Raw genomic sequence first — 13174 nt, 5'->3', positions numbered from 1 at the left:
AGGTCATCAGGTAGCACCTGAATTTGCTTTGAATATGGTGTTGGCTTCAAAATTTGTCAATATTTAAGACACAAATTTAAATGCTTTTTGTCAGTGCAAAGTAAAGCTTCAAGCTGAAAATAAGAGAAATACAACAGAAGAAATGATCCTGGTACAAAACTTCCTAAATTCACATTGTAAAAAAGCTGTGCCAGATGCACTCTTGAGATACTGGACATTAACAAGTTCTACCAGTGGTCATTTTAGGGTTCTAGACAAGCCATTAACATGGCTAATTATATTAGTTTCCTTTACCACAATTTAAATTTTTCCTACACATAGCCTTAGTAAAGATCTGTGCTGCTGATGTCCACTTCTGAACTGATTCAGCCAATTTGCTCAAAATGCAGCAACTCAGCCAAAAGGAGAGAAAAGGTGAGGCCAACAGACAACACAAGGATGGTCTAAAGACTGCAAATGTTTCTGAGTTTAATAACTTTGTTCACCCAAGCACTCTCATTCAATCAGTCCTCCTTAAAGTTACATAAGTGCATAACACACTGCCAGGCTCAAACCCTTAAGAAGTCTTTCAAAGAGTAAAAATATGAGAGAACCATGTCTTTAGAGAACTAGACTGCAGTCAGATTAATTCATTTTAAGCCTATTAATTCCTGCAGAGTAAACATCAACACTCCAGCAAAGCAATTTTGCTGTTTGACTTTAAAACTACTAACCCAAACAGGTTTGAAATAGTCTGCACGTTCCACTACTTAGAAGTGTTATTAGCACACTCATTTAAAGATTAATGGAAGTCTTTTCAAGTCACCACTCAGAATATTGCTCATCAAGTTTAGTTTTTAAACACATAATAAAAAAAAAGTATTACTGGTGGTCACAACCAGAAATAAGGAAAACTCTAAAAACCTTAATCTATCAGGCAGCAGTTCTAGCCTCTAATTGAAATTATAAGGATGCAATTTATACTAAAATGCTGCATAAAAAAGAGAAAATTAGTTCTTCCTTACAATTCAAAATTTCAAAACTCAATCTGCAGATTGTTTGCTCATCCTTGTAAAGTGTTTTTTTCACTGTCATCATTGCTATGCTGGCAGTTATGCTAGAACCTCATTTCAGTAATTCCAGTACAACCAGAGTGTATAATTTAATAGCATGAATCATTTTCAAATTATAGCTAGCTAAAATGCTACAGTGACGTTGCAAACAAACCAAATGAACAAGAGGGTTCAATACTACACAAAACTTTCTTCCAAAACAGAGAAAAGAGATTAAGTTGAGCCAAAAGCACAGAATATAACTTACACCAAAACTTTTCCTAAGCTGTACTTAAGGAATAAACAGTTACAGGAAGATGTAAATGTCTTTTCCTGGAACATAAACTCAGAAGCATTTGCCTAAATTCAAATGGAGCAGCAGCTCTTCCCTATACTCTGTATTCTCCTGATCATCTTTTATCACTGAAGCAGATTAATGGTATCCACACTATGCCTCGTGATGCTACAAAATAATTTAATCAGTTTTAAGAATAAGTTTTTTGATGAAACAACAGGACTTTGAGATAGCACAGTAATTTCCAATGGGTGTTCTCAGTTACTTCAAATCCTGCAGTTCAGCCACCTTGGTGCTGCCTTTAAAAACACCTTTACAACCAACACACTGGCTGATGAGATCTGATCCTGCAAGTGATACAAATTCAGAGTGAAAGAGAACAGTACCAGCTGAAAGGGAACAATTCATATATACTTCACACCCAGCCTGGCACACTGAAATTTTCCATATACTCCTCACATCTCCAAATGAGAAAAATATTCTATCACATGGTTTTGTTTTTTCAATAGTATCAGAAGAAAAATTTCAAAGTTTCCTAAAAAAAATAAAAAAACCAAGAAAGCAGCAATCCTAAGAATTGTTCTTAAAATATTTGGACTCAACTCTGAAAGTACTCAGAATAGAGTTGTCTTCTCTCTCTTTTTCTAAAATCAGGAAGATTTTTAAATTGGCTTGCATCAATTTGGGCTCAAAATAAAATGTCAAAGTTTGGAGTATCACTAACCAATAACACCAAATGTATTTCCAACTAAGCAGCTGAATTGGATGAATGAATTTGGGTGTTAAACACATCCTTCAGGATTATAAAGTGTACAGGGGAGGGAGGAGATTACCAAAGAACTATGCAAAAAATATTGCTACAGTAGCATTAGGAATTAACAGTGCATCAAAGATTTAAAGTTTCCAAGTTAATACAAACTGATCCAAGCCACAATGAACCACAGGATAATCACTTCAACAAAACATTAACCGCATTCTACTTTACTCAGTCTAGAACTGGAATTTACCTGGATACCTTTAATATAATTGAAGAAGATTCCTTTCAGTCTTACCATGAAGAATTGGTACCATTAGTGTGTACTCAAAACACAGTATTATCATGTACATTTGGCTTTTTCTGAACATCTGCAATCAAATACTCTTTGAAAATAGATTTCACAAGTGAGAACTCAGTGTCACTGCTGCACAAAGTGTTTTATTTGCTGGTTGGGATTTTTTTGTGGAAACTGTATATAAAGGACCTTGAGACTACAAGTCATGGAATTCTTGTTAAACAGAAAGCTGCCCAACATTACTGTCAAAATACCTTTAAAAAGGCAGTTCACAGAATAATGTGTTTTACATTCAGATATTTCCTCTTTCAAAAGCAAAGGAATCTCAGAATAAAAAAAAAAAATCAGTAGTGAAGGCCACATACTTTTTGCATTTGATGAGCTGAAATGCAAAAAACAATTAAAGCATCTTGTAAAAGAAAAAAAAAAAAAAGACCAAAAGAAACACAGAACTTCTGGAAAGTGATGGTTTAGTTGATGGAGTGGTCAGCATGGAAACTGTGGGGAATGCTACAGCAGAACTGACCACAAGTACAAGGGAATATGAACAGGACATAGTACAGGCACAAACTAGAAAACTGTAACTTGCCAACTTGTAAACAAGAAAAAGCATTTCACAGATTAAAAGTTCTAGGGAAGTAAACTTTTTTTAAATTACTTTGTAAGTTCAACCCTGATTTAAAAAAGTATGGCTAGCAAAAATACATAAGCCTCAGCATATTTATAAGTCTTGATCAGAGCAGCCAGGAGCCTTTGATAAACGGCTGGAAACAAACACCCTTCTGCTAAGGATGGAAGAAAAATATCCCATTCTGTTCTTCCTCTCATTCCCCAATCCACACGTGTATCTGTAGAATTCATCTGCTCCAAGAACATCTTGATGCTGCTATAGATTGAGACGTGGGGAGACTGGTGGAGGAAAACAGACAAACTCTCTTAAAATGCTACGGGCCACATCAACATTATTCTGGGCAATTTCAAGTGCCCTCTTGACTTCTTCAAAGGAATAGCCCTCTCCCATAAGTTTTGCAATTTTTGCATCCACATTTTCCATGGAAGTGTCAGAGCTGTATGCTTTCCTGTGATGTATTTCTGGTGCAGTTCTTCGAGGAAGTGGTTTAGGGGGCCTGGCTGGTGCTTGTGAACCATCTGTTCCAAATAAAAGAGATAAAAATCATTATAAAGTGGCCTAAGACTGAAATATAGGTGAGTCAAACACCATGAACTATTTTAAAAGTACATGAAGGAATATTTTAGTTAACCAATATAGCTAATTTTAAAATTTTAACAGAAGCTGAAGCCCTCAAGAACATCCAAAATGGAAATAATGTAGCAATATGCTATTTTAATAATATTATAGGAACATGCAATTTACAATCTAGATTATCTAAAGCTGGAAGGTAAATGAAGTATGATGAAACAGCAAAGACAGTGAAAATAGCCAGAAAACTCTCAATCCACAGTTTGCGAACTTCTGAGTTAAAACAAAAAAAACAGAAAACAAACAAACAAAAAGTCCAAGAAAAAAAAAAACCCTAAAAAAATAAACAAATAAGAAAAACTCAAACACAAGTTTGATCACAATTTTATTGAGGACCATAAGCTGTGTAGAAGAGGAATCCAGACAAACATGCCTGAAGGAAAAAAATCCTTCATTTATTGGTCCAACTTGCAGATTCTGTTCATTCAATTGCTATTCATATCATGCACTGCAGCTGCACACAAGTACATAAATAAGTGGTTTTTCAAAAAGACCTCTAGCCCAATTATTCCCATGATGAGAATAGAACATGCTCCTTCCTCTCCAGTTCCAACCTATGGAAACATCTCCCAGTTCCTTATCTTCTATGGAAAAGGTTACCTTCACAGTTTAAGCAAGTGACTAAGAATCATGATGTGCTCGTGGAAAAAAAGCCAATATTCCAACTTGCTAATCTTCTCAGAGTCAAGAGTTTTGTGCTCAAGCAAACTTGGTACTTTACTGAAATGCCTTTATCCTCACTGATTCCACAATAAGAAGCTTAAATACAAGCAGGCACAGCGCAGAAAACACTTTCAAGAGCAAAGTATTTAAAAAATTAAAAAGTCTTTAATCCCTCAGAAAGGGTTTTAACAAGTCCTATCAACAGTGACTTTGATAGATAAATTAGAGGAATTTCTGGCTGTGATACTTCCTGTTTACTTACACTGAAAGCAGTGGCATTTTCCAGTGCTAAGTACTTCAGAGACGATTCTTTAGGCATGGAAGAAATGTTATATTTCCAGTATTCTTGTTGTAACCTTATCATGACACTGGATAGAGAGAACTATAATTCAACCAAGTGCATTGAACACTTCAGATAAATGAAAGTAGTTCACACAAGAGCATGTCTAATGCATGTGTATTTTTTTTCAAATTAATTTTTCCATCAATTTGGATCTGTGATGCTATAAAATTTTATTCCACTTCTTGATTCAGAGAGTTAATAGTACCTTTAGCAAGATGGTGATATTCATATAAGAAATGAATGAAAGAAATTTGATTAAAGATTTACAGTAAGGGGCTAAGACCTGCAGGTATTAAGGGCTACTTCATATTTGTTTTGATTTTTTTTTTCCTCTGAAGATAACTTAGTGATATAAATGATAAACATTCTGAAGCAGATCTAAACCTGTTATGAAGGTGTGGAAGATGCATAAAACACCTGTCTGAGAAATTAAATATAGCTCAGGAAATGCAGTTAATCACCAAAAACTGAATCAAAAACAAGTTCAAATTTTGCACTTCACTTAATTTAGGAAACTGAAGACTAAAAGAAAAATATTCTTTATCTTTAGAATAATGGCACATCATTTAAAACCAATCATTTTTCTGTCAAAACATTCAAAGTGTTTTAATATGTACATTCCATTATGGACTTAATTTCTACACAGTATGAAACAAAATTAATTTACAAACTTTACATTTTCCCCTGGGCTTGAAGTACAGAAGAAATTCTTTATGCGTAAATCAGATCCTTCCCTGTGCTTGTGTTACATGAGGATATTTTTTCTTGACTCAGTCTAATGCAGGCTTAAAACTGAATTTATTTCCTGTTTAAAACCTTCACTTCACTGAGGCTTTCAAACAAACTTTATTAAGCAATCACATCATTTAGAAAGGTCATTTTTAATTCTGTCAGCAGATTTGAAGCATAGGCATTTTATTCTCACTACAGCAACATCACTCTATAGCACAGATACTTAGATCTTCAGCACTTTCTCTCAATTCCCATTATTATTTTTTTTAATGCTGACATCTCTTTCAATATCTTCACATCCATATAAAATTTCAGCTAAAGCTGGGTATCATATTGGATCCTGAGCTTAAAGATACTAAGCCTAAGCTGCCTGCCCATCTGGACACTGAGATAGAGGTATTAAGCAGGACTTTCCTGCCCTACCTCCCATCCATCCTCTGATGTTTCAGCCACCACAGATGTCTAACTAAAAATTCAAATAGATTTTCTAATGCAATTCAATTAACAGTTTCTACCATGAGCTGCTTCCTCCACTGCTCACTTTTCTGTAATTCAGCTCTAGACTGAACCCTTAGGTAAGAGATAATATAAAGGCAGACACAGGCTCATTTAGTAAGTGTTTAAAAAGCCTGGGAAAAGTGGTGAGAGCTCTAAGGCACAGTGGGGAGGCTATTTGTAACAATGCCAACTGTCTGGTCCTCTCTGCTGAGAAATGCCCTTCTCTTCCTCCCTCACTCCTGGATTCCTTGTTCTTTCACCCACAGACTGAGGAGCATCAGAGAAGCAGGTGACAAAAGCTTGCTGTGCAAAGCCCCTGTGGAACACTGGCCAGCAGCCACACCTCACCTGACTGGGAACAGGAACAAAGCACACCCAGGGACACGTGCCCCAAGGAGCTCAGGGAGCAGGGGACAATGAGGGAAGGACCACTGCACACACTGCTCCATCAAGCTGTCAGACACAATCTCTGTACTGCACAATACTGGGGATTACATTATTCCCTCTAGTGTTAACTGAAATACACCCTGGAATAATAGTTTGGTAAAAGGAATCCAAATTTGAAAGCATTTTCATAAGGCCAACTGAGTGAATGAATAGCAGCAGGCAAATATAGTTAACCCATCATTTGAATGTGCATCTTACAGAATAGCTAAGTTCAGCAAAATAGAAAAGACATCTATTAGAGGCTAAATTTTCTTCTTCCTTTCCCTCTTATTATTGGCTGTGCTCAGGTAAAATATTCTAATTATGAACAATAACATGGAATAATGGCATGGGTTGGAAAGGACCTTAAAGATAATTTAATTTGAACCCCTCTGCCATGGGCAGGGACACCTTCCACTAGACCACATTGCTCAGAGCTCCATCCAATCTGGTCTTGAACATTTGGTATGAGGTATCCACAGCTCCTCTGGACTCTATGGACAACCTGTGCCACCTCCATCCTCACAGTAAAGGATTTCTCCCTGATACCTCATCTAGTATCTCAGTTCTCCCTTGTCCTGTGACTACCTACTCTTGTAAAAATTCCCTCTCCTGCTTTGTTTTAGGTTCTCTTCACACACTGGAAGGCCACAATAAGGTCACCCCAAAGCCTTCTCTTCTCCAAGCTGAACAATCCAAATTGTCTCAGGCTTTCCTCACAGGAGAGTTGCTCCATCCCTCTGGACTCACCCCAGCAGGTCCATGCCCCTCTTATGCTGGATGCATTTCTCCAGGTGGGGTCTCATGGCAGCAGAGCAGAGGTGCCAAATTCCCTCATTTTCACTGTCTTGCCCTGCTTTGGATGCACTCAGGAAAGCAGGATGCAGTCCATTTGGCTTTCTGTGCTCTGAGAACACATTGCCAGCTCATCCCCAACCTGTCATCCACAGCACCCACAATCCTATCTCCTCTTCTTGCTCTTTTTCTAACAATTTTAAACAGTTGTATATAAGAAGTTTGAGAAACCATGCCTCTGGGGGAGTGGGTTGCATGGTTGGGTACTATTTCTGAAGTGCTCAACACTGGATACATGAATTAGAGTAAGTTACTTGTTTAACTGAATCCCTGGTGTCTACCATCATGACAGTAATCTTAAAAACAGTGAAAGCGAAGCAGAGAAGTTAAAGCACTGACCATGCTACTTTAGGAACCCAGTGGCTAAATTATAATCAGATTTTAGAGTGAACTACATTTCTTTTTCAGCTAGTTCAAAGAATCACCTTACAAAATCACTGAAATAAAGAATTTCTTAAGTGAGCTGATTAGTTCAGAATAAATGCAAAACCAAAGTTCTGAACATTTAAACTCTCTACATTGTCTTTTTAAATCATAGATGAAGGTGAACTAGTTCATCCTGCAGCTCATCAGTTCTATCCTTCGGAATTACTGCCACTGTAAAAACAACTTTCCAATTAAGAGAATGACATGATCTATCACATAGTTTTCATCTAATTGAAATTAAATGGAATATCTTGCTGCAGATCATGCTGATTTAGAATGGTATTTATAGCAAAAGCTGACACGTGAGTGTTTTTGAAGACGGCTGTGGGAAACACAGATCAAAAAGTATTAAGTAGCACCAGAAAGCTCCAAGTTCTTAACTAGCAAGTATCTTGCAGTAATTTAGGAAGTTAAAAAATTTTTCTAACCCAGAAGTGCAAGAATTGCAAGAAAACTCCATAGCTTTAAAAGTGGTTACATCATTGTCATAATTTGCATTATAAGAGAACTCAAAATTATTTGAATAAACTGAGTGAACATTTTAAGACAAACAGACCCCTCACAATGCCACATATAAAGCATGTGTTATAAACTCTTTTCTTCCAACAATTGGGGAAAAAAAGAGAAACAGCTATATCTGTAAAGATACCCTCCCAAAAGAGATAGTATTTACCAGAGAGCTCACACTAATTCACAATCACACTATTCATTGAAAAAAAAGAAAGACTGAAGAGAGCTACAGAAATTTCCCACCCTTTAAGTTGGAAAACAAGACTCTTTTTTCCCCCTATACTCCAGCAGCATGAAACTCTGCATTTCTTAGAAGGAGAATGTAATTGCTACTAAAAATATTTTTTTTTTTTCACTTGGGAATGTTGCAATTGAACAATGATGATTATTACAACTGAAAGATTAGAGGAAAGTCCTTTATGCATAAAAAGTCTTTACACACAACTTTATCTTATCTGGAGATTGATTAATGGTACAAAACATCACTTGGCTTTTTCTTTGTGTGTTTCCTCATACAGCAGCAAAATAACAGTGGTTGAGCTAATCCTCCCCCTTCCCCATGTACCATCCACATCTAGAGAAAAGAAAATCTGTCTAAAAACTGGTGAAAGTACTTTAAATACAATTAACACTGTTATTTTTATCCACTCAGTAGATTTCTTTTATATTTATTATTCTTGTCGCCTGAAAACCATAACCAAAATTTCTTTGGCACAGCAATTGTTCCTATGTACCTGTTCTACTGAAATGCAAGACTGAATTTTAAATGGTTTTGATTCTTGTTGTTTTATTAAGAAACATCTTAAAATTTTCTTAGAAATTCAGACAAACATATTAGCAAAAAAGACAGAAAATAATAATGCTTTAGAGAGTGAAGCTACATTTTTTTGTTTAGGAGAAATGAAACAAAGATGGAAAACAGATGCTTGTGCTCCTTCCAGTACTTCTGATCTTTTATAAATCTTTGAAAGGTGTCAGAAAAATCTCTGCCTTTCTCAAAAAACAAGGAACACTATAAGTCACATAGGCATTCAGTTTGGCAGCTAATAAAATGGATACCATAGTATATATACCTATATACAAAAGTAGCCACTTCTACCCCAATTGCAGGACTATTATCCTTTGATCATTTCATATTGTTGCAAAGCAATATTACTATTGCCATTTGTTGCCCAGAATGGCAAAAAATGCAAGTTATTTTCTTCATTCAATTGTAATTTTCTACATGAACATTTTTCTGCCTTACCTGAAGATGGAGGAAGTTGATCATAGTCTTGAGATGTCCTATTTGTTTTGACATTTTCTCCAGGTGCTCTTCGAGCAGGTGGCAAAGGAACGTGACCAATTATTGGGTCAAAATGGGGATCTGTGATAACAGAATAAAAAAACTGCCTTAGAATAATCAGAATTGCTATTTGATGGAGGGCTGAAGCATAGAAGGTAGGATTAAAACAGCCTCCCATCATACAAAAGAACCATTAAGATCATCCAGAGGTGTTCCCTCACAGCACATGCACAAGAATCTCCAAATTCAGCATTCATAGTACACAGGTAAGCATGATTTGAAGTGACAAACACAGGAATACAGATAAAGGTGGTCTGTCCTGCACTGACTGTGGTGATTCTGAGACATGGATTCTCCTCACATCCATGAGGTACTTTTCAACCACCCAACCCTGATGCTGCTGGGATTGTGCCTGGCAAAGCATGGAAGGGGTTGCAGTGCCTGGAGCAGCACAATTAGAAACATCCCAGCTATTCAGTTTGTTTAAGCCTTCATTACACTTCTATGCTTTGCAGTTCACAAAGACTGCAGGATGATTTCCTATTCATACAATCCCAGCTATGGGTAAATATTACAGGGACAGAATTTTAAAAATGAGAGAAATAAACAATCCTGGTATATTGTCTCCTCTTTTTCTTTTTGGCTACCAAAGACACTGCACAGCATCATCCTGGATTTGGCTTCTGCTCTGGACTCAGTGTTTGCAGAGTGTTTGTTTTGTATGTGAGTGCAAGTTTTTGCTGGTGTTGATGATGAGATTATTATTCTAATCTGACAGGCTCTGATGGATAGCTGAGAAATCACCCTCAAGACTTGTATGGAAACCAATCATCAAAAAACTCATCATAAATCTTCTACAACAGATTATGTGACAAGATGCAAAGTGAGTAATATGGCTTTAGAAATACCATATGAATAAAAAAAGACCAATTCACACAACCATGCATGCCTAAGTAGATGCAATACACTGCTAAGATTAATGAGAACTGCTGCTGTACCATTGTTTTCCTTATGCAAATATGAAGAACAATACATGGCTGTAGATACATAATCGAGATATTTATTTTAAAGACATTAAATGTTTTTTAACACTACCAGTGAGGTTTTTAGATTAATTGGAAGTTACACTTAAACATTTAAAACTCTGCATGTTTCTGGGAACTGGGCACAGGCAGATTGTGTGTATCTGTGTCAGAGCTCCTGCTTTTCCTCTCCATCCCCATCAGAACTGAATGGTGCAGTGTATTTCTGCATCAGTTGATACAACTGAGACACCCATTCACTCCAGACTGCTGAAGATGACATTGTTTTTATTTTGAAGTATAGAAGATAAACTACACTGTATTTATGAACATCAAACTTTAAATTCTATAACGTGCTAAGTCTTTTCACCTGGATGCATTCAGTAGCTTAGATGAGAAAGTAATACACTAAGTTGAATTTACATTATAAAATACACAAAGCTTTGGCAAATTACACAATGTCAGGCCTTGACTGAGAGCAAAACATACAGGATAAAAACATTCCATAAAAGGTCACTGCACTTCAACTTAAAGTAGCTGCCTTTCACAGTGAGTGGCACTCACACAGGTCAGCCAAACACCAGAGGACCTGTCAAGCTGCACACGACTGCTTGTCATCCACATTCTGGCCTTTCTGTGAAACTATCACCAAAACATCTCATTTTATCCCTCTCCATACAGCTTCTAAGAAAAACAGAGAGGGGAAAGATAACATCTAACCCCACCACAAGGCAGATCATCCCTGAAAATATTCACAGTAAACTTAGAACAACATCATCCTTTGAAAGCTTCCACAGAGGACAAAAAAAAAAAAATAAATCACTTCACAGACGTGAGCTATTACCCACAAAAATCCTGCTGCAATCTGTGTCCTAATCAGCAAATGTATTCAACTCTATTAACCTGAAAATCTAACTCTTTTCAACTCAAAGACAACAATAATGAAATGTAAACACAGTTTTCATAGCTTTTATAAGCAAAATACCAGACTGAATGTATCACAGTGATTTACAGGGAGAGATAGGTGAAAACCTGACTTAGCCAAAAGGTCATGAACCTCAGGACCTACCAACTGTGTTCACAATATAGTTTTGTACCAAAATTTTACAACAGCTCTAACAAAGCAGAATATTCTTTTCCCTTATTTGCAATATCTTTCAAAGTTTCAACTTGAAAATAATAACCCTCATGAATTATGTTTTACTATTGAAAACAATGAAGTTGACAAAAAGATACAGATTAGCATTACAAATTACAACAGAAAGCTACAATTGACAAAATTTCTAGGCTGCTATAGAAATATTGACCTCATTTTATTACTTTTTGAGAATGAGAAGTAATGTCTTTTATCTTCTGAGTAGCCTCACCTCCACCATTTAAAATTTTGATTTTTTAATATTTTGTATAATGAGTTTTGAAGCCTGGTGACAATTTTATCACTGAACAGATAAACTGTTGAAGTAAAGGAAAGCAAAAGAGAATGTGCTGCTTGCTCTGTATTCCTACCAGAGTGAAGGAACAGCTCGTGTCCTGAAGAGGGTCGGCTCCCTGAGCCAGCAGGTTTTGTGTGCTCTGTCATGCTGTGCCGAGCAGGTGGAGGTGGTGGGGGCAGAGAGGGGGGAGAGTTATCAAATGCATCTTCACCTGCAGTTTAGAAATGAATTATTAGATGAGAAAAACTTCATTAAGAACTGCAGAATAAAGAATAAAGCTTAAACTTCTATTTTTTACTGGCTGCTGAGGCCTTGATTCCTACAGTTCATCTAAGCAGCTCAGTGACTCCAGTAATGAAACTGTAAACCTGACTGTTAATACCCACAGACCTCTTCTAAAACATGCTCTGAATGACCTTTTGCAGTGCTCAGTTTCTTTTCTGGGATGGAAGGAGAGATTGCTTTTAGTGATTCAATTGCCAAGAGTAAACCATAATGAAAGCTTCAATGAGTATCAGAACAACAGCTGCACTTCAGTGGCTAAGCAAGTATATTTATATATAACACCAATGCTGGCTGCACCGAATCTGCTACATTAATACTGTGTATTATTCTATATCTGCTGTTCAGAAGCTCTGACTACAGATATAAACTGAATTTTCTAGAGCTTGGCAAAAGAATGCACCTCTTATACAAAGGTGGTGCAAGCAGGATTAGAGTTACCAAGCACTGTGATTTTTATGTGTTCTTTTGTCTTCATCTCTCCTGCATCTCAGGAACACTTCAGGGATCAGAGAGAGCATAGTGCAGGAACAGGCAAATATTCAAAAGGTTTCATGGAACCAGAAATTTGGATGCTGACACATACACACAGACACAACCATGCAGCTGAATTTGCCAATGAAGGTGTGGGTGGTCCCCAAGCATAGCACCAATATATATTCAGAGATCATTGGTTTTTGTGTCGGAGAACAGAATAGAAAACAGGGTTGGAAAAAAGAGCTTTTGGTGACTGTACACAGCAGTGAGTTTCGAACTGCTCCTTGTTGGGAGGGAAAAAAATCCCAGAAATTAATTTATTAATTTAATTTAGTAGTTTGATTTTTTTACTCAAATACCATCTTTTTGGCATTCTTCTTTGTATTTGATAAAATAAAAATAATTATTTAAGCTACAGTGGGAAAAATGCCCCACTACCGCATTAAAGTGCAACGCTCAAACTTCTTAGTAAGGTACAATTAAAATTTATTTTAGGGAAAATTATTTTTATTTTTCTGTATAGCTGGAATACAGATTTTTGTCTGTCTCAAGCAAGGCCTTACAAGCAGACTCCAAATGACAC

At 36.5% G+C, this 13174-nt stretch overlaps 1 protein-coding gene across 2 annotated transcripts in view; it reads right to left on the bottom strand.

Moving 5' to 3' along the window:
• Positions 1-1073: 1073 nt before the first annotated feature.
• The window catches only part of CBLB (Cbl proto-oncogene B), a 123760-nt gene continuing 111659 nt past the window's right edge, over positions 1074-13174 (bottom strand). Inside the window, exons 16-18 of one of the 2 annotated variants that reach the window (XM_079302637.1) lie at positions 11906-12043; positions 9339-9458; positions 1074-3527 (exon numbers count right to left, since the gene is read on the bottom strand). In XM_079302637.1, the coding sequence (XP_079158763.1) occupies positions 3265-3527; positions 9339-9458; positions 11906-12043 (521 nt within the window). In that variant the 3' untranslated portion in view covers positions 1074-3264. The remainder of the gene's footprint in view (positions 3528-9338; positions 9459-11905; positions 12044-13174) is intronic. The other variant, XM_079302636.1, reaches the window with a different exon arrangement.

The sequence above is a fragment of the Erithacus rubecula genome (genome assembly GCF_903797595.1).
Source record: "Erithacus rubecula genome assembly, chromosome: 1".
NCBI classification, from domain to species: Eukaryota; Metazoa; Chordata; class Aves; order Passeriformes; family Muscicapidae; genus Erithacus; species Erithacus rubecula.
The sequence above is the reverse complement of the archived record's forward strand: the minus strand, read 5'-3'. Positions and strand labels throughout refer to the sequence as shown.